General features: G+C 34.8%; 1 protein-coding gene and 1 pseudogene across 21 annotated transcripts in view; one reads left to right on the forward strand and one right to left on the reverse strand.

The window, feature by feature from the left end:
• The window catches only part of BCAS3 (BCAS3 microtubule associated cell migration factor), a 629,185-nt gene that overhangs the window by 143,093 nt on the left and 463,517 nt on the right, over nt 1–22,575 (forward strand). For 20 of the 21 annotated variants that reach the window (XM_086686763.1, XM_086686762.1, XM_086686767.1 and 17 more), the window contains exons 8-9: nt 3,834–3,941; nt 7,645–7,721. The exons of the other annotated variant lie outside the window; for it this stretch is intronic. In XM_086686763.1, coding sequence (XP_086542889.1) covers nt 3,834–3,941; nt 7,645–7,721 — 185 coding nt within the window. The remainder of the gene's footprint in view (nt 1–3,833; nt 3,942–7,644; nt 7,722–22,575) is intronic. 21 annotated transcript variants of the gene reach the window in all.
• LOC112853306 (large ribosomal subunit protein eL32 pseudogene) lies at nt 18,985–22,100 on the reverse strand (annotated as a pseudogene).

Genomic DNA, 22,575 nt, shown 5'->3' on the forward strand with positions numbered 1-22,575 from the left:
ATCTATATTTTGTTCTAGAAACTATTTGGTTCTTATATTCTTAGGCTGTGATCTATTTTGAGTTATTTTTTACAAAATAACATATATAAAATAACTTATGTGGGGCGCCTGGGTGGCGCAGTCGGTTAAGCGTCCGACTTCAGCCAGGTCACGATCTCGTGGTCCGTGAGTTCGAGCCCCGCGTCGGGCTCTGGGCTGATGGCTCAGAGCCTGGAGCCTGTTTCCGATTCTGTGTCTCCCTCTCTCTCTGCCCCTCCCCCGTTCATGCTCTGTCTCTCTCTGTCCCAAAAATAAATAAACGTTGAAAAAAAAATTTAAAATAACTTATGTTTTATAAAATAACTTATATATATAAAATATATAACATAAGTTAGGGAAAAATTTAATTCCTTCCGTGCAAATAACTAATTTTTAAAAGCAACATTTGTTTAAAAATTATTCTTTCATCACTTAATTATATGGCACCTTTGATGAAAATCATTAGGTCATACATGTGAGTTTATTTATGGACGCTCTGTTCTGCTCCCTTGACCTATATGTCTGGGCTCAGACCAGTATCATAATACCTTTTTTTTTCTTAAATTGAGATACACTTGCCATATGACATTATATTAGTTTCAGGTATCCGATGTAATGATTTGATATTTGTGTATACTGCAAAATGATCACCACAGTAAGTCTAGTTAATATTTGTCACCACACAGTTACCATATTTTACTTTTGATGAGAACTTTTAAGACCTACTCTCTTAGCAACTTTTAAATATATAATACAGTATTGTTAACTATAGTCACCATGCTCTACATTGTATCTGCAGGACTCAGCCTTAACCCATTAAGCCACCATGTGCCCCTTGAGTGCCTTTATTAATCTTCTAACTGGGTGTTTTTTCCTTTTGTCCATCTTCTCTCATTTTGCCTACCCCCTACCTCTGGCAAGTATAGTCTGTTCTCTGAATTGATGAGTTCATCTTTTTTGTTTTTTTTTTTTTAAATTCCGCATATATGTGAGATTGTACAATATATGTCATTGACTTATTTCACTCAGCATAATGCCCTCAAAGTGTATCCATGTCACAAATGGCAAGATTTCCTTTTTTTAAAAATGCCTGAATAATGCTCCATTGTGTATGTATATCTGTATCTACCACATTTTCTCTATCCTTTTATCCATTGATGGACCCAGGTTGCTTACATGTCTTGGCTGTTGTAAATAGTGCTGCAATGAACATACCAGTGCATGACGTATCTTTTATTATTATTATTATTATTATTATTATTATTTTAAGTTTTATGTTTATTTATTTTGAGGGCAATAGCAGGTGGGGGAGGGGTAGAAACAGGGAGACGGAATCCCAAGCAGGCTCCATGCTCCAGTGCAGATCTCTGTGTGGGGATTGAACCCACCCACGAACAGCGGGATCATGACCTGAGTCAAAGTCAGAGTTGGACGCTTAACCCATTAAGCCACCATGTGCCCCTTGAGTGAGCCTTTTTTTTTTTTTTTTTTGATAAATACCCAGAGGTGGAATTGCTGGATCATATGATGTTTTTACTTAAAAAAATTGTTTTTAACTTAAATTCCAGTTAACATACAGCATAATATTAGTTTCAGATATAGAATTTAGTGATTCAACACTTCCATACAACACCTGGTGCTCATCACAAGTGCAACCCTTAATCCCCTTTACCTATTTCACATACCCCCATTCACTTCCCCTCTGGTAACCATCAGCTTGTTTTCTATAGTTAAGAGTCTGTTTCTTGGTTTTAATTTTTTGAGGGACCTCCATACTATTTTCCATAGTGAGTGCTGCAATTTACATGTCCCACCATCAATGCACAAGAGTTCCCTTTTCTTTGCACCCTTGCTAACTCATATTTCTTATCTTTTTGATAATAGCCATTCTAACAGATGTGAGGTGACATCTCCTATTATCTTAATTATTATAGATTAATAATGTTTCATACATATAAAGTCACTAATCATGTTTTGCAAATTTTCATAAATATTTAGAAATTAACTTGTTAAATGAGAGTGGTCAGAGCAGACAGGTTTGCCTTGTTCTTGATCTTTTGGTGAAAGATTTTTTGTTTTGTTTTGTTTTGTTTTTAAGTCTGTGTAGATGTCCTTCAGCAATTTGAAGTTGTCTTATATGCAACAACCTTTCATTCCTGGGATAAACCTTGTCTCATTTTGTATTGCTGGATTTGATTTGTTAATATTTTGTTGGAGAATTTTTATGTATAGTCATGAGATACATAGATACAGAAATGTATCTGTAGTTTCTTCCAAAGTATTTGTTTAGTTTTGCAATCAGGTGTTACTTTCTTCGTAAAATAAGTTGAGAAGTTACTCCTCTTCTACCTTCTGAAAGTGTTTATGTAGGATATCTAAACATTTTTGTTTAAATGATTAATAGGATTTACAAATGAGCCATTTTTACAAGGATTTCACTGTGAGAAGTTTTAAATTATGAGTTCAGTTTCTTTTATAGATACTGGAACAGTCAAATTATTTGTTTCTTTGTAGATTGGTTTCAGAAAACTAGGTTTCATGTTTTCTTTTCTTTTGCTTACTCCCGTTTCAATTCATTGATTTCATATTGTATTTTAGTATTAATTCCCTCATTGAACTTTTATTGGATTTAACTTGTTCTTCTTTTCCTACCTTGTTAAGGTGGAAACATGAATCTCTTTATCTGTTCTAGAGTCAAGAACCCAGTCTCTTAATAACTATACCTTTCCAAAATAATCTGATCATGTGGAATGTATATTTATATACATTTTGGAGTGAGGTCTCATTCTGGTAGATTTTTTATTAGAGTTGAACTGTTTCAGTTTAGAAAGTCTGTCAGCCTGTGGTATATACTTCAGTTTATTTTGATTTGTTTTGTTTTGTTTCTTTTTGTGTAAATATGTCAAAATTTTTACTTAGATTTATTCCAAGGTATTCAATATATTCATATATCCAATATATACGGATTTAAAATTTCACTTTATAATGGTTTGTCCTTAATTTATAAAAATATGGGTGGTATTGTACCTAGTGACCAGGGTAAATTGATATGTCAATTAATTAGCAATCCATATTACCAATTAATTCATGTATTAATCCATATATTAATGGTTCTTTATTGTGGGGTTGTCTTTATGTATATTTTGACATACAGATTTGTCTTACTGGGTTTTATACATACACAGGCAAATTCTTGGCAAATAATGACAGCTTTTTTTCTTCCTTATAGTAATTTCTTTTCTTGCCTTATGCACAGGACTTTTCCATACTGTCTTGAGTAGATGTGGTAATAATGAGTATTCTTGTCTAGTTCCTGATTTTAGGGTGAAGGTTTTCAGTGTTTTACCATTATATATAATTGATAGTTTTTCTTAGTTTTAAGGTTGCTATACATTATCAGATTAATGAAATATTTCTTATGAACAAGTTTTTAATTTTATCAAATACTTTTATGTATTTATTGAGATAATCTTATAGTTTTCTTTTGTATAGTGATAATTTGGTGAATGAGTTTCATTTTCTTTTTTCCCCCTAATTTTGAATTAATGAAATGAATTGATTGGGATATATTATGATATTATGAACTATTTTAATAGTTCAAGTAAATTTCCTTGTATTATGTTAATTAGGGGTTTTAAGATTATGTTAATAAGAAAATATAGAGTTTACTGCCCCCCCCCACGTTTTTAAAAATATGGCTTTTGTCTTTTTTTCTTTTTGTTTTTCTTTCTTTCTTTCTTTCTTTCTTTCTTTCTTTCTTTCTTCTCTCTCTCTCTCTCTCTCTCTCTCTCTCTCTCTCTCTCTTTTTTTTTTAGCACAAGTCCACCTTACTGTTGTGTAGATCTATATTCACTTCGTACTGGTGAGATGGTCAAGTCTATTCAGTTTAAAACACCTATCTATGATCTCCACTGCAACAAGCGGTAAGCATTTTTTCATGTATTTCTTCTTTTTAAAAAATATTTTTTAATGTTTATTTATTTTTGAGAGAGAGAGACAGACAGACAGACTGAGCAGGGGAAGGGAGAGAGAGACACACACACAGAATCTGAAACAGGCTCCAGGCTTAGAGCTTCAGCACAGAGCCCCATGTGGGGCTCAAACCCATGAACCTCGAGATCATGACCTGAGCCAAAGTGGGATGCTTAACCAGCTGACTGAGCCACTTTGGTGCCCCTTTCATGTGTTTCTTATACAAAGTAATGCACCTCCTGGGCATGTAGAGCTCTACTGATATCATTGACTATCTTTGATTTATTTATTTTTTTTAAAGTCACAAAATACCCTCCCTGAATTTTGCCAAGTGGAGTAACTGTTAAGATTTCTGAATGAATGTTTTCAAACTTCCAGTCTTGATCCATTAGTGAATTAAGTTTAGCGAGTCATAATCAGTATTTTAAGACTGAAATGGAAAAGAACAAAAAGTAAGCAAATGTACAAAGGTTAAGCATTGCTTTGGGGAACTTTTTTACATGTATAACATAGCTTTTTAATATATAGAATGTATGAACTTCTGTGGGTTTACTGGTTTATAATGTGAAATATAACTTTCCTGTTAGCATTCATCAAAACAAAGCATATATCTGAACAATAAAAGTGGCTTTTAAATATTGTTATTTATTTATATTTAACAGTAGAACTAAAGCATGGACTAGATACATTTTCCTTCTTTCAAATCTATTTTGTTAAAATCTCTAAGAAAACACTCAGATCTGGGTTGAACCTGACCTAATGATAATGAAGATTTAACTTATAGCCATTGAATATTAGGGGAGAAAGGGACCTTAAGAATCTTCTATTACTCAGCACTTCATTTTACGTTTGAGAAACTTGCAGCCCTGCATTGGAAAATGTCTTGATCAAGGTCATGGATGCAAACTGTAAATCTGAACATCTCATCAAAAAGCAAACACATGGAACATGGAAAACACAATATTTTGTGCTGTGTCAATATAAAATAAATTTTGTAATAAAAGACTCTCAGGTTAGATTTTAAAGAGATTCAAAAAGTGACTCAGAAAGGTTGAATATAAAAAGAAGCTAAAGACAGACCTGACAAATGCAGACTAAAAGGATATGTGGGCTTTGATACTAATGATAAAAATGTTTGAATTCAAGTATAAAAACATGAACTAGGACAAAGAAAAGCTGTTCAGTGATAGTGTGCAGTTCATAGTGAAGATCTAATTATTATGCATATTTATACTTTAAATAATCTCAAACTCAAAATTATAGGAAACAAATATTATTGCTGGGATAACGTAATTATCCAGTGACACAGCAAATTATTCAAAATCAACATTATTGAATGGCTGGATCCAATGGATAATATATTTAACCTGGGAAAATGTAATGAAAGCCCTTTTTCAAGTGTCCTTGTGCTGTCTCACACAACAGATTACATACCTACTTAGCCAAACAGCAACTTGCACACACTTGGAAAGGGAGATTAAGTACAAATAAGATTTGTAGGGCACAATTTACTTGTAGTACTACAAATATGCAAATACACTAGAAAACAGAGGAACAAAGTGCAGTTAAATTTTTAAAAAAGTATTTCTTGCAAAATATTTTAAAACTGTTACAGAGACAGGGTGCCTGGGTGGCTTAGTTCGTCAAGCTTCCGACTTCGGCTCAGGTCATGATCTGATGGTTCACGAGTTCAGTTCGAGCCCTGCGTTGGTCTCTGTGCTGACAGTTTAGAGCCTGGAGCGTGGTTTAGAGCCTGGAGTGTGCTTCAGATTCTGTGTCTTCCTTTCTGCCCCTCCCCCGCTTGTTTTCCCTCTGTCTCTCTCTCTCTCGCTCTCTCTCTCTCTCTCTCTCTCTCTCACACACACACACACACATACACAAATAAATAAAACATTAAAAAAAACACAACCTGTTACAGATGCTATGAATGGCAGATTTGGGTTTTTCTTAAGTCTGCACTTGTTCCAAGTACTACAGTTAGGTCAGCTTTTCCTACAACAAATATTTTTGTGTTTATCACTTTTAATTTTAGCCATGAAGTAATGAGCACATTTAATATTAAACAGATATAAATTACATTGAAAATTAATACAGTTAATTTTTTTGTAGTCATCAGTGTGCTTGTCGTAATTAGTAATTGTGAAACTTGTAAGTAGGAGTAAAAGGAGATAAAAGAGTGATTTATGAATATGAGATATCATTAATGAAAAGTGATTATGAAATTCTCTGGATATTTGGTTGATATAACAAAGGTTCATATTCTACCTTTATTTTTTTTTTTTAAGAAAAACTATTTGAAGATATGTTCCAACAAAAAACATCTGTTGATTTGGGCACATTATGTAGTATTTTTAAAAATTGATTTTCCCATTAGAAGTTGCATGAGTTCAAATGGTGAAGGTTAGAGGAAAAGCTATCATGCAGATTTCAGGATACTGCTTAGATTTTGCTCTATAAAGTGTCAAATCTATTCACCAGGTCTTTCCCTGGTTAATTTTGCATTTGGTTTTGCAAATCAGCTCTATGGCACAGTGTTTTGGACTTAGCAATATTCATAATAAATTAAACTGTCCTTGTTGGAATCATTCTTTGTTACTGTATTATGGGGAGGGGCTGCTTGATTATAGGAAAACTTTTCATCTCTGGTTTGTCTGCGTTTTCTCTCATTTGAGTTTGTCACCTTCTTATTATGGGTTCCCTAAGCCTTTAGCCTGGGTCTGAGGATTGGTTGGTTTCTTATGTTAAGTGCCATGACTGAATCATTTATTATGTGTTGTCAACTGTGTTAAGGATTTTGTTTTGCATTAGCAAATGAACAAGATTATTAAAGCATGCATGTTGAAGACAACACTTTTCTTTTTTCCCCGCTCACCATTAACATCTGTTACTCAGGCTTACCTCCCCCAAATTTGGAAAAATACACTGAGTATGTTAAATATTTAACAATTGTAATCTTTAATCATTAAAATGACTTTGAAATTTATATCTTTACATTAATGTTATGCAAGGAGAAGTATTCTAAAACATAATTTATAAAATAACTTAATTTTGGATGTATTTTAGGAATTTTGATTATGAAAAAATTTTATAACTGAATTATGTTCCTAATTATTTGCGCATCTTGGGCTTTGGGAGATAGTTCATACAGATTCTGATTAAATTTTAATATATTGAATCAATCAGAAATGGCTCATTTATACTGAATAACAGTTGTCTGAGTTTGCTTTCTTTCTTTTGCTCTTGTGTTGGGAAATTCAGCAGTCATTTTAAGTGACAGGTTACATAAATCCATTTTATGTTTAATTTCATGACTTTGAGCAGCACTGGAAAACACTTTTAGTAAATAGCCAGCAGTTTATTGATTTCATACATTCCTAATGAAGATAGATTTATTTGATTAATAATGAATGAAAATAAAATTTTATTCAGAGAAAAATAATTTTTTAAGCTATAGTTTGTTCTGTCACTTTTCTTCTAATCATGTTTTTCTTGATTACTATAAGGATTTTGTGGTTCTGTTTTTATATTTTAACAGGCAGAGGTTTCTTGCCAAAATTGCATTGGTAGATACTTATTTAAATCTAATGATTTATCTTATTTATAATTTAATTTACAGAATTTCACATTCACATTTTTTTCCCCCTCTAATTTTAGGATCCTCGTTGTAGTCTTGCAGGAGAAAATTGCTGCCTTTGATAGCTGTACTTTCACAAAAAAATTTTTTGTCACAAGTATGTATCAAATTGATTTCTTATACATTTGAGTTTATACTATTTGATAGAATCAGCAAACTTATTGTAATCATAACATCAGTGTTTCGTGGTTATTCGATTATTATGATATTCCAGTGTTTCTGTGGATCTCTTACTACTGTAATTTTATGGTGTATCTTTACAACCCACAGCACATTTTCTATCTGTTATTGAGGACACCTTGTACTGTATTGCCTCAATTTCTCCTTAGTCTCCTTGAGTAATTGTGATTAATTTAGGTTCATGTAGCTATCTATGTTATACTTTCAAAGCCTGTGTTAAATTACTTTATTAACATAACATACTTGAAGAGTTATGTGGGTTATTGCAACTGAGGGATTTGAAACTTAGAGAAATGTTTCAGTCTCTTTCTGTGTCTCCCTCCTTCTTATTCCATCTCCCATGACTTCTAGTACTGTTTGAAAGTGCAAAAAGAAGCATAGAATCTGGAGCCATACACGCACTCACTGATTGGTCGACTGATTTTTTTTTTTTAAAGCTTATTTATTTATTTTGAGAGAGAGAGAGAGAGAGAGAGAGAGAGAGAGAGAGAGAGAGAGAGCATCCACACACACATGTGTGGGGGAGAGAGAGGGAGAGAGAGAATCCCAAGCAGGCTCCATGCTGTCAGCTCAGAGCCTGATACAGGGTTTAAACTCATGAACTGTGAGATCAGGACCTGAGCCAAAATCAAGAGTCAGATGTTTAACTGACTGAGCCACTCAGGCACCCCTGACTGATTTTTGGTTTTTTTTTTGAAAGGCATTGGTTCATGCAGTTGCGGGGGCTGGCAAGTCCACAGTTGTGGGGGCTGGCTGGCAGGCCAGCAAGGTGGCAGGCCAGCAAGTAGGAACTGAGTCCAAAGGAAGTCTGGAGTTAGAATTTTTTTTACTATACTTCTAGTAAAATAGTAGTTTTCATTCTTATCTTCTATATTTTAACTTCTATAACTCACCATCAAAACTATATATGTCTTTTCCAAAGAGTATAATTATGCATGTGCTGCAGAAATAGTTTTGTTGGAACAGATCCCAGGTTTGTTATAACTAGGGAATCCAAATCATATTGCTGTAGCTCTTGAAGTATCACGGTTATTTACATACTTATTCATTAGGTTTATCAAATATCTGCTATGTATTAAGCACTGGGTAGTAGACATTATCCTTTCTGATAAGAACTCATGTTCTTGAGATAACTAGCACATTATAATTTATATGGAATTGCATGTATTATATATGATATATAACACATAATGTAATAACTCATAATGCATGGTTTATAATTTTGTAGACTAGGAAGGAGAATTATGACAACTTGTCTTTGGCTTGCAATCATCTCTCAGAGATCCACAAAGATAATAATGGGGAGATCATGTTACTGGAATATTTTTTGTTTTATCACAAGGCCTAATGTGTACCATTCATATCTTTGGCCCCTGGGACATTGATTAGCACAGTGTAGGCTCTCATTAAATATTTCTTGAATGAATGAGTACATTAATCCAGCTATCAGTGATTTTATGGTGATCAGAAATGTATTTATATTTTAATAATTATTAAATGTAGATCATTAGGCAAGATTTTATATTGTTACATTTATATGTAAAAAAATTAAAAAGTTTTTGAGGAACATGTATATTTGTTAATAACATCTTCATTCACAAATGTATTATATAGGTAATCTGGGATACTTTGGATATTACATGGCCTGTTTTAGCTTATTGTTTCTTATACAGGTCTTATGCATTAATCTATTACATTATATTTGTATTACTCATTATTACAATTAAAACAATAGAGAAATAGAACATATCTAAGGAGCCATGTCTGAATCTATCCACTACTTCCATGGGTGTGGGCTACAGAGCAGTGAATCAGGACAGTGTGAACACTTCAGTCAGATTCAGATACCAGGTTTTTTTGAGCATTTATGTTACATTTTATCAGTGGTCTTCTGCCCTTCATCATTAATCAAAGATATGTGTGGCCTGACTTCTGCAAAGTCAGATATCTCTGTTGTGACTCCATATCTTTTTATATATATATATTTTTAATGTTTACTTAGAGAGAGAGAGAGAGAGAGAGAGAGAGAGAGGGAGAGCGCGCGACAGAGCATGAGCAGAGAGGGGCAGAGATAGGGGGAGACACAGAATCTGAGCAGGCTCCAGGCTCTGAGCTGTCAGCACAGAGCCCAACGCGGGGCTCGAACTCACAAACCGTGAGATCATGACCTGAGCCAAAGTCGGTCGCTCAACCAACTGAGCCACCCAGGAACCCCTGTTGTGACTCCATATTAATTTTACACTTAGAATCTCTATTTTTTTATTAGCTAATTTTACCTTTTAAAATCAGTTCAGGAGAATAGAACTACTTTCTTTTTAAAAAATAAAGATAGCCTACTTTTGCTGTCTCAGCTGAGTGTTAAATTGGGGGGAAAAATCCCAAACCATTATTTGTTAAGATAGTTTATTTAAATGACAATGTATGTTTTGAAATTTAAACCTTATTTAAACATTAGGCTCTACTGGACTGTGTATGTTGAAAGTAATATTATACTTACCAATAGATCTAAGTTTCTTTCTTTGTAATAAGTGTTGGTAAAACTTCAGTTATCACAGTGACTAAAGAGAAGTTAATAAATATAAATAATTTAATAATAGAGATATTTACTTTATAGAGCATATTTATTTATAGTTTTTTTAGTAAATAAGTAAAAAATACAGATGTTCAGTAATTAATTACCCAGTATAGAATTTGAAAAGAAAAATTAAACTTTATTATAAAGGAACAACTTAAAAGCGTTTGTGTACAATATAGTAATTCAGCAATTCTACACTTGATCTTAGCCAAAAGGCCAAGAAGTGATAGTAATTCAACAATTCTACACACTACTCAGTGCTCGTCATGATATGTGTGCTCTTAATCCCCTTCACCTATTTCACTCATCTTCCTCTTTCCCCTGGTTTGTATTCTGTATTATAGACTCTGGGTTTTTTTTGTCTCTCTTCTTTGATCACTTATTTTGTTTCTGAAGTTCCACATCTGAGTGAAATCATATGATATTTGTTTTTCTCTGATGTATTTCACTTGGCATAAAATCATTAGACTTATGTATTGAACTTATAATTAGAGTTGAAGGACACAAGCTTTGTAATATTTTTGATACAATGGAATAAGAATAGGCCTTCCAGAGTACTCTGAAGGGAGAGGGGCAGAGAGAGATGGAGACACAGAATCAGAATCAGGTTCCAGGCTCTGAGCTGTCAGCACAGCCCCATGAGGGGCTTGAATTCATGAGCCATGAGATCATGACCTGAGTCAAAGCGGGACACTCAACTGACTGAGCCACGCAGACACTCCATTAGTGTTCATTCTTCCTTGATATTATGAAGTTCTTGTTGAAAGAAGATGAATTTTTAGTTACGTTAAAATGGTTAAATGTATTTTTGATTTTTAATAATTTTTCTTATTTGATAGACATTTAGTATATATATGGTGAAAATATTGTGTTTTATTAAATTAATAATGCCGCAGAAATACTATTTCATCTCCTATGAATGCCATTGAAACATTTTTAAAAAAATTTCAGTAAGTACATACTGTTATTTAAATAAAGTCATGGTATAATGAACCACCATGTACTTATCATCTAGTTTCAAGAATTATCAGTTCATGGATAGTCTTTTTTATTTATACCTTTCCCCTAATTATGTTGAAGCATATCCTGGACATTATTTAATTTCATCAGTACATATTCTATTATGTATATCTAAATGATAAGAACTTACAAAATTATATTTTTGATACACTAAATGACCATATATAATATGTCATCTAAACTGAGGTCTTTTTATTTGAACAAATGCTATACTTGATTTAATTCTTGTCAAGTCTGGTTAACAGGTATACTAGAAATGTTCTGGGCCAACAGGGACATGTATCTTACATATTTCCTACCATATCAGCTTCCAAGGTTGTTAACATAAAAAAACCTTCTTAACAATATCCAATATCCTTGTCAACTCTTTATTTCTACAACTCATTTTCATGCTGCTTATGCTACATTTATTTTGAACCCCACTCATTATTCTCATTTCTTTGCAGGTACACTGTTGCTTTCTTTTCCTGCCTCAATTGGCCTTTTCACTAGCACCCTGCCTTCCCAGAATGTATTAAGCCTACATATCTTTCTAGGCCCTGTATCTGTTTTAGTTCTTATATGAACTATTTCCTGACACCTTTAGTTTAAAGCAACCTTGCCTTCTTTTAAGTCCCCAAAGATAACAATTCCCAAAGTCTGTTGGCAGAACACTAGACCTTCAACATGTGCAAATCAGAATGCCCTGGTCAAATATACTCAGGAAATGCTGTCTCCTATTGGAGAATGGTAATGGTGATTAACCTTTTTATACTGCTTAAATTTATTTACTGCATTTCTTTTTTTTAAAGAAAAAAAATTTTTTAACATTTATTTTTGAGAGACAGAGTGAGACAGAGCACGAGTCGGGGAGGGGCAGAGAGAGAGAGGGGAGACACAGAATCCAAAGTAGGCTCCAGGCTCCTAGCTGTCAGCACAGAGCCCGACGTGGGGCTCGAACTCACAGACCACAAGATCATGACCTGAGCCAAAGTTGGACGCTTAACCGACTGAGCCACCCAGGCACCCCACAGGTCATGATCTCATAGTTATGAAATTGAGCCCCGTGTCAGTCTCTATATTGGGCATGGAGCCTGCTTAAGATTCTCTCTCCACCCTCTTCCTCTACCTTGCTCATGCTCTTTCTTTCTCAAACCCCCCCCCCCAAAAAAAACAAAAAAAAACCACCCAAAAAACAAAAAAACAAACCCCAACTCAGTTTGTTAAAGATGAAAAACCTTTATCACAGCTATTTTCTGGTTTCAAAGCATCAGTGGCCCCTTAGTTAACCAATATAGTTTAGAATGTAGTACAGCTCTGTTACAGGTCATCAGATAAGGAAAAAATTATTAATATAAGATCGGTACTGACCTCATGGAGGAGGTCTGAGGTAGAAATTAATAGTTTTTGGTGAATATTTAAAGAAATGAATATATGAATGCATATATGAATGAAGATTCTCCTACATATTGTGTTGGAGTAAATCCAGAAATTTTCTTGAAATATGAGTTTATTTGAAAAATGTATGTTTGTAGTCATCAGCTCTTGAGTATCTCTCCTGTACATGGAGTGTTTCCCCTTTTGAGAATAGGAGGATCTGTTTTATGAGCCTTTAGCAAGTACAAACTATCAGTGAAGTTAAAGATGAATGGGAGACTGAATCATTATTACTCTTTCTTAATGCTTTTGTTTTTTCTTTTTTAGTTGATATCCTTTGGGACCTTTGCCATGTAGTCCTAAATGCTTCCTTCTGCATTGCTGGACCCACCGAGTAGTTGAAATAAGTGTTATTGAAGTGTTAGTCTCTCTTGTATTCTGTGAATTGTGCATGATAAGAAGAAGAGATCTGGAGGGATCTGCAGTGTATATAGTATTGGAGTCAGGTGCCTTATAAGTGACATACAGCTTTATAAGTAAGTCTTGGTCAAGTGGCTGGAGGCCCCAAGAAGTGAGTTTTTAGTAATACCTGATCCATTAGGATTATTACTTATTCTCTCAATGTAGTGTTTGTAAAATAGGTCTCATGATATCGGGATGCCATAAAGTCTATTTAATGTGAAGGTCATTAAATCTGAAATGTATGTTACTAAAAAATATTGAAAACTGGGGTAGTATAAAAGTACACCTGTCATTTCTGGGGATAAAAAAATGGAAATAAGTGTAATAAACTGTGCTTTAAAGCCCAGTGATGTCTTTTGAGGACAGATGTTTAGTATAGTTGTCAGAAGGCAGGATAGTGCATAACCTTGGCAGAATAGGACTGGAGGGTATATGAGATTGGGCTTTTGGGATTCTATAAAGTTTTGGGTTTTTTTGTTTATTTTGTTTCAGGTACTGCATATGCATATATATGTTCACTTTGTTGATTTGGGAACTTATGTGTATATATACATATTGTACTGAAATATATAGTTTACATAGAAAAAAGAGTTGAGAAAGCATCAACAGCAATGACAACAACAAAAGTCTGTGATTTTCTGAATACTATCCATTGTAGCATTTCACAAGTCTTCCCAACCCCTTCATCTATGAATACTCTGACCAATAGTGGTAACACACCGCATTTCATACTTCTGTGGAGAAGTATCTCATTGTTAGTTACATATTATTTTACTTGACTTGAAAACCCTAGAGATTGGATTTGTGTGAATGATGTAGGGTCGGTAAGATTGATATTTGTCAAATATTTGTATGAAGGAATGTAGCTTCTTGTCTCTGAAATGCTGCTTCACCTAAAGTGATTTATATCAACATGTTGAACAAAATTCAGCATAACCTAATATTTAAGATCAAGGAACAAGCGAGCCATTTCATAACTTGATAGAAGCTTTTTTTTCTTTAATTACTGCCATCTTCCTACTATTCTTTTATACAGACTGAAACTTTTAGCAGGTGAAACGAGTCATGTTTATATTTGTTTCTCTAAATTTGGGTTATCCCATGAGTATAAGCCATCCTGCCTGGGGCACTGAAAAGATGCAGCTGAGCCAGGCGGCATACTGAAAATAGCATTCGTTGTAGTCCATTTGCCTGTGCCACATAGTATTTCTCCAGTGATTGGTTTCTAGTTCTTGAAGAATTAGGACCAAAGCCCACATAGAATGACATATTCTCTGCTTAATGATAATGTTTTGATCATGCAAGCATTTGATTTCTAAAGTAGTTTGAAAAGCTCTTGTATAATAGGATTGTGAGTGCCTCAGTTATATATGAATACAATGATGGGACTGTAAAATAAGTAGAGACACCTGTGTCCATCAGAGAAGGCATCATGGGAATTTGTGACAGAGGGTGGAAGGATCAGGTAAAGAGAGCTGATAGAGAACTAGAAAGGGAATGCAGCCAATATAATGAGAAAGGAGACACCTTTGTATTTGCCTGTATAGAAACCGTGGCCTTGAGCAGCTGTCTGATGTGGAAATTCAAAACCCATGTATGATTAAGAAAACAAAAGACAAGGACTGATAGATGTCATTAGCAGTCATTTCCAGTGTGCTTAAATTGAAAGTTAGATATGAAGTCTCTGGAGAGACCAGAGGATTGTGTAATAAGTAACTCTTTTCAGTGGCCTCTGTATTTACTTTGGGGAGGAAAATTTATTCCTTATAATCCTAATGTTATTTCTTAGTGTTACTATGTGTATTTTTGATTTATGTTAACAATGAATTAACAAATACAAGGAATGAATTTAAAGGATCTTAAAAATGTAGGATTATTTTTAGTTTTGGAAAGAAGAAGCTTCCTTTTTATGTTTAGAAGCAAATTTGTAACATTTATTAGGAGAGATGGGCAGGTTAATGTGAGCTCTAAGCTCAGGACAAGTTAAAAGTCAAATCTATCCCTCTCCTTTCAGGTTCCCATCTCTATACTGCCATGATGTTTTCACAGCCTGGGCAGTTGCCCAGTACAAAGTGGACACTCAATGGATATGTGTGCAGCGAACTAACTTGTGACTTTCCTATCCTCTCCACATAATTCCCACACATTTAACCCCACAATGGCAATACTCTTAAATTCATGATACATTTATATACATGAAAAATAAAGCAAAAATAAGTCAGAAAGCTAATGGAACTTTAAGAAGGTCATTAATCAGGGGTGCCTGGGTGGCTTAGTCGGTTGAGCGTCTGACTTTGGCTCAGGTCATGATCTCACAGCTTGTGGGTTCAGGCCCCGTGTCGGGCTCTGTGCTGTCTCCCTCTCTCTCTCTCTCTGCCCCTCCCCCACTCATGCTCTGTCTCTCTCACTCTCAAAAATAAATAAATGTTAAAAACAAAGAGGGTCATTAATCAGTTATAAGAAAGTCAAATTAATCTCTTAAAGTGGTGTTTAATATTTTATGTGCTTATATGTCTTTTTGAGAGGGTGTTGAGAGTTTTTTTCTGGACTTCATAGAATATGTGGTCTTTTGTGACTGGTGTTTTTTTTTATTGATAATCATAGTTATCATAATCATAGTTAATCATAATCATAGTTCATCCATGTTGTAGGATGTCAGTTCTTTTAAAAGGTTTTTTTTTATATTTATTTTTTAGAGCAGGTTCTTAAAAAATTTTTTATTTATTTATTTTTTTGAGAAAGAGCATGTGTGCAAGCTAAACAGAGGGAGAGGGAGATAGACTCTCAAGCAGACTCGACACTAGGGAGAGCCCAGTGCAGAGTTCGCTCTTAACAAACTATGAGATCATGACCTGAGCCAAAATCAAGGGTTGGATGCTTACCCAACTGAGCCACCCGGGTGTCCCAAGAGCAGTTTTAAGTCTACAGCAAGACTGAACAGAAGATACAAAGATTTCACTGTCCCTATACATGCATAGTGTCCCCCATTTTCAATGTTACTTATCAGAGTGGTACATTTGCTACATTGACACATCATTATCAACTGGAGTTTGTAGTTTACCTTAGGGTTCAGTCTTGGTTTTGTACATTCTGTGGGTTTGGATAAATGTATAATGACATATATCCATCATTGTAATATCATACAGAGTATTTTCGCTGCCCTAAAAATCCTCTGCTCTGCCTGTTCATCCCTGCCCTCCCCCCCCCCCCCCCAGCAACCACAGATCTTTTTGTTATCTCCATGGTTTTGTACTTCCTAGAATGTCATATAGTTGGAATCGCATAGTACATAACCTTCTCAGATTGATTTTTTCTGTTTGGTAATATGATTCAAGTTTCTGCCATGTTCTGCCTGACTTCAAGATTTACTATCAAGCTACAGTAATCAAGACAGTGTGACAGTGGCAAAGGAATATACAAATAGATGAGTGGAACAGAATAGAGAGCCCACAGATAGATCTTTGACAAAGGAGCAAGGGTAGTACAATGGAGCAAAGATAGTTTCTTCAACAAATGGTGCTAGAACAACTCTACATTCACATGTGAAAAACTGAAGCTAGACACAGTCCATACAGCCTTTGTAAAACTTAACTCAAAATGGATCACAGGCCTAAATGTAACACACAAAAGTATAAAATTTGTAGAAGATAACATAGAGAAAACCTAGATGACCTTGAGTATGGTGATGACTTTTTAGATATAACACCGAAGGCACAATTCATGAAAGAAATAGTTGATAAGATGGAATTCATTAAAATGAAATACTTATGCTCTGCAAAAGACAGCATCAAAAGAATGAGAAGGCAAGCCACAGACTAAGAGAAGGTTTTTGTAAAAGACACATCTAATAAAGGACTATTATTCAAAATATACAAAGAATGCTTAAAACTCACCAAGAAGAAGCAACTGAATTAAAAAATGTGTCAAAAACCTCAACAGACACCTCACCAAAGAAGATACACAGATAGCAAATAATCATATGAAAAGATGCTCCACATCATATGTTTCTAGAGAAAGTAAAATTAAAACGAGATACCATCACACACCTATTAGACTGACTAAAATCTAGAACACTGACAACACCAAGTGCTGACAAAGATGTGGAGTAACGGAAATGCTCATACATTGCTGGTGGGAATGTAAAGTGATATAGCCACTTTGGAGGATGAGTTGGCAGTTTCTTACAAAACTACACATATTCTTACCATACAATCTAGCAATCACACTCCTTGGTATTTACCCAAAGGAGTTTGAAACTGACGTCCACTTATAAAACTTGCACAGTTGTTTATAGCAGCTTGATTCACACTGCAAGCAAGATGTTCTCAGTGGGTGGATGGAAAAATAAGCTGTGGGATTTCCAGACAACGGAATGTTATTCTTCATTTCTTTTTATTGCTGAATAATATTTAATTGTGTGGATAATACCATATTTATGTATTCATCAGGTGATGGACATTTAGTTTGTTTCCATTTTGGGACTATTATGAATAATATTTTCATGAATGAAAGGTTTTTGTGGGGACATACACAGTTGACCCTTGAACAGCATGGGGGCTAGGGGTGCCAAATGCATACACAGTTGAAAATCCACGTATAACTTTTGACTATCCCAAAACTTGGCCTACTGTTAATCAGAAGCTTTATCAATAACATAAGCAGTCAATTCATACATATTTTGTATGTTATATGTATTATATACTATATTCTTACAGTCAAAGTAAATAAAATGTTAGTATGAAAATCATCAGGAAGAGAAAATACATCTACAGTAGTGTTCTGTAAAAAATCTGCGTAGAAGTAGACCTGTGTAGTTTAAACTCATGTTGTTTAAGGGTCAACTGTATTTTCAGTTATCTTGGATATAAGTATTTGTGTGGACATGTGTTTTCATTTCTCGAGTATGCAATGAGGAGTTGAATTGCTGAGTCATATGGTAATTCTATCCTTAACTGCTTGAAGAGCTGCCAGGCAGAGTGACTGCCCCAGGTTACATTCCCACCTTCAGTGTATGAAAGTTCTAATTTCTTCATATTCTCACCAGTGATTGTTACTACCTTTCTTTGATTATAGCCATATTATTAATATCTCATGAAATGCTATCAGATTGTACTTTTGATTTGCGTGTCCCTGATGGCTAATGATGTTGAGCATCTTTTCATGTGTTCATTCACCAACATATATCTTCTTTGTCAAAATTTATGAGTTATTTGTGTTTTCTTTATCAAGTTGTTACAGTTCTGTTTATATTCTTGATACAAGTCAGTTAGACATATGTTTTGTAAAACTCCCATTCTGAGTTTGTTTTCTTTCTTAGTGATGTCTTTTGAAGCACAAATGTTTTAGTTTTGATGAAGTCCAATTTTTCTATTTTTTTCTTTAAATTTTTTTTATAAATGTTTATTTTTGAGAGAGAGGGAGTGCACAAGCAGGGAAGAGGCTGAGAGAGAGGGAGACACAGAATCTGAAGCAGGCTCCAGGCCCTGAGCTGTCAGCACAGAGCCCAGTGCGGGACTCGATCTCATGAACTGTAAGATCATGACCTAAGTCGAAGTCGGATGCTTAACCAACTGAGCCACCCAGGCGCCCTACTTATTTTTTTCTTTTATCACGCATACTTTTGGTGTCATATCTAAGAAACCATTGCTTAATCTAAGGTTATGAAGATTTACCACTATGTTTTGTTCCAAGAATTTAATAGTTTTAAGTTTTTTGGTAGTTTTATGGTTTTATTAACACAAATATGACATGTACAGAAGCTGTTTGTCTATTCATTTTCTTTGCTGTGCAGCCTGGCCTTGGGATTGGTGGCTCTAATGGCCAGCTGGGCTACTCTTTCCATAGTGGCTTTGTGGTTCTTGGAGGAGACACTGTGAGCAATCTCTGCACAGTAAGATTTGTTACACATCAGCAGCACTTTATGACATTGTGGACTAGGAACTTCCAGAAGCTACTGGACAGCATGTGCTTTGTTTTGTTATTGCTCCTGTAACCAGTGTTGGGCATCAAAATCTGGCCCTTGAATCTTCTGTACACCCTGTTGTCAGTGCCTCTGGGTTTACACCGGTTGCACTTAATTTCGACATACCAGTCTGACGGGTGCCGGATGAACTTCTTGGTCCTCTTTTTTATGCTCGTGGACTTCACCAGAGGTCTGAGGGCAGCTAGGAGATGGCTGCCACCCTGCAGGCAGTGCCAAGGAAGAGAGCAGTACTTTTAACTTTTTCATTTAAGTCTTTGATTCATGTGGAGTTAATTTTTGTATGCAGTATGTGTGAGGTCAGGTTTCAGTTTCATTCTTTGGCATGTGGATATGGAGGTGGCCCGTCATCATTTGTTGACAAGACTATTCTTTCCCCATTGACTTGTCTTGCTACCCTTGTTGAGAGTTAATTGACCATAAATGCAGACATCTGTTTTTTTCAAAAAGGTCTGAAATCTTTTGAGTTGTCTTTATCAAGAAAAATAAGGCAGAGTGTTACAGAGAGTAGTTAAATCCTTTGTTTTTCAAAATGGGATCAGGTCACCTCCCCATTAGGGATCAATCTTATGGGAGGATGCCATCTAAAATTGTATCAGTCTCCTGTGCCTTTAAAAATATTTCTTTAGTAATGGAGGAATCTTCATTTAATGTGTTATTCTTGGATTTTACCTTTATTTCGATTTGGAAATCTCCGTATTTTTAATATACAGTTCTCTTATTTTATTCACAAACATTGTAAAACATGTTGGAATTAGTCCTAGTATTATAGAGATTGGGTTCCCCCCCGCCTTGTTTTCAAAGTTTAGCTGGAGGCAGTGGTTAATTTTTAAAGGAGTCATGCTTATAAAGTTGGGATAGTGCTGAGTGGCTGATGGTCTGGTGATTCCAGCTGTAAAGTGTTTTTTGGAGAACAGAAAAACAATTTGCTTTCATTCTAGTACATAATAATTCTTGAGGTCCACTGAGTTTGTAAAAACATTGACTCAAAAAGTGAAATGAAGAATTGTTAACTACATTTTTCCTTTAGTATCTTCTAGTATTTGGAAAGGAGAATATACTTATTAAGATCTATTGAGATGAAATTGTTACCTGAATTGAGTGATAGTTAGATTACATTGACTTTAAAGTTCAGGGCATTAGCTACATATAATGTAATGCTGAAGTTCACAAGTATTTATTTCAGTTTTTCATTTGGTTCTTTTTTTATGACATTTTAAAAGGGGGAAGTTGTCAAAAAATATTTAAAAGGGGGAAATTTTCTTATAGGACATTTTCCAGCTCTGAAAATATCTATGGAATATGTGTTTGAATTAGTTTACTCAATGGGATTATAATAATTAAATCTATGTAGAGACTGCACAACATATGTTAGAGTGTATTGTCTTTGTACTATTTTAGTGGGCCTTGGTCCTTTGTATGTGTCCATAATATGTGGACACATTCAGTGGGTATATTACCTAGAGGTCAGTTTTCCCAAAATCCAAAACATCCCAAACACAACCCTTTAAAGCTTGAAAGAAACAAAAAGTTGTGTGTGTGTGTGTGTGTGTTTTTTTAAGATGAGCAAAAATTAGAAACCTCATATTTGATTTGTATTTCATTTGACATATGGATCTTCTCTTAGGGCCATTATCTGCTTTATAAAATCTTTATCTTCTTTAAAAAGGAAAACTCAGGGTACCTGGGTGGCTAAGTCAGTTAAGTGTTCGGCTCTTGATTTCGGCCCAGGTCATGATCTCACGGTTTGTGAGTTCGAGCCCTGCATGGGGCTTCACACTGACAAGTGAGGACCTGCTTGGGATTTTCTCTCTCCCTCTCTCTCTCTCTGCTCCTCCTCTACTGGAGCTCTCTTTCTCTCTCAAAATAAATAAATAAACTTGAACAAATAAATAAAAAGGGAAACTCAAAATAGATGGCATTTGAAGGAGCTCAAATGAAAACTGCTATGTCATGGAAGTAGCAGCAATGTGTGCTTCTTTAGTGCTTGCGAACACAGTGGCACTAGCATTTCAGAATGGTGACTGTTGCTATTCAGAAGGCTTTCTGAGTCAGAAAGCATGTAATACATGTTTACAAAAGATCTATGTTTTTGATAGATTCCTATTAAAAAAGTGGCTTTAAAATGAAAGATCTGGCTTTTAGGTGAGCACACTATTTGAGTATTTGAAAAGTTTTCTTAATTTGTTCAGATGTATTTATCAAGCTGCATTCAGGTGTTATTCTAGGCAGTGGAGATTCAGCAGTGAATGCAACAGACACAAATTCTTGACCTTACATACCCCCTAATCAAGTGGGAGGAAGATAGAAAATAAATTTAAAAATAATAAATATATCACAGAACATATAAATTATTTTTATTATTGAAAGTAAGTCTTAAAGTAGTTTATTGTTTTTCTCATTAATAAGTATGCTTTTGGATAAAAAATTATCATACATTGATAACTCTATTCCTCTCAGGGTCAGTAACACAGACCAGGACTTCTGCAGGGTAACACATTGTCAGGTGTGCAGTTTACAATTCAGGTCATGTTATTTTTTTGCTATTATGGTCATGATTCAGGTAATTTGGCTTATTTTGCTACAAGAAGAAAAGGGTTTTGTTATAAAATCTTGTTTGTCTCAAGATTGTATAAATTTAGATTCCAAACTGGGACCTAAACTGTGAAATAGAATACCTCAGTTTGATCCTGTGGTGTACATTTTGGAGGAGAACATTTGTAAAAATATTAACCAGATACTTGTGGAATGATAAACTTGAAGTTCTTTAGTTTAGGCTTTTTGTGTTGTCTGATTTTGCAGTTGCCTTTGAGTAGATCCTTTAAAGCTGTTTTGTGACTCAGTGGAATATTATTTTGTGTAGTTGATGATGAGGGCATTCGACTCAAAGACCTAACTGGCATGGCTAGGAGGGGAGAGGAGAGCCTCTAGGATGACAGACATCACTTACTTGACTGAATTGTGGTGTGTCTTGGTTAGTAGTTCAGGAAGACGGCATTGGAGTTTCCATGCATTGATGGTGTCCACTATCACGACTGTATGATTTATTCTTCCTGAGAGGAGGAGCCACAAAGCAATCCTTCCTACTAGTTTGCTATTGGCTGGACTGAAAGCAGGAAGAATGAAGTAGAGTGCTTAATGTAAATACACAAGATTATGCAAATTAGTTTTCCATCATCTTTCCATTGAGGCAATCTTGGTGAATTACGTTGCCTCCCTGGTGCCTTACTTAAGCACTTGCTCTGTTTTTTTCTTCTCACCAGTGTATCATCATTTTCTTTTTAGGTGTTTGTTATCTTTTCCTTTAAATTCATGAACCAATTGTATCCTTTTTCTTTCTTCTCTAAACATTGTTGCTTGACCTAAAAGCATTGTTTC

This window comes from Puma concolor, chromosome E1 (genome assembly GCF_028749965.1).
Source record: "Puma concolor isolate L17-30 chromosome E1, mPumCon1.1.hap2, whole genome shotgun sequence".
In the NCBI taxonomy this organism is placed as follows: Eukaryota; Metazoa; Chordata; class Mammalia; order Carnivora; family Felidae; genus Puma; species Puma concolor.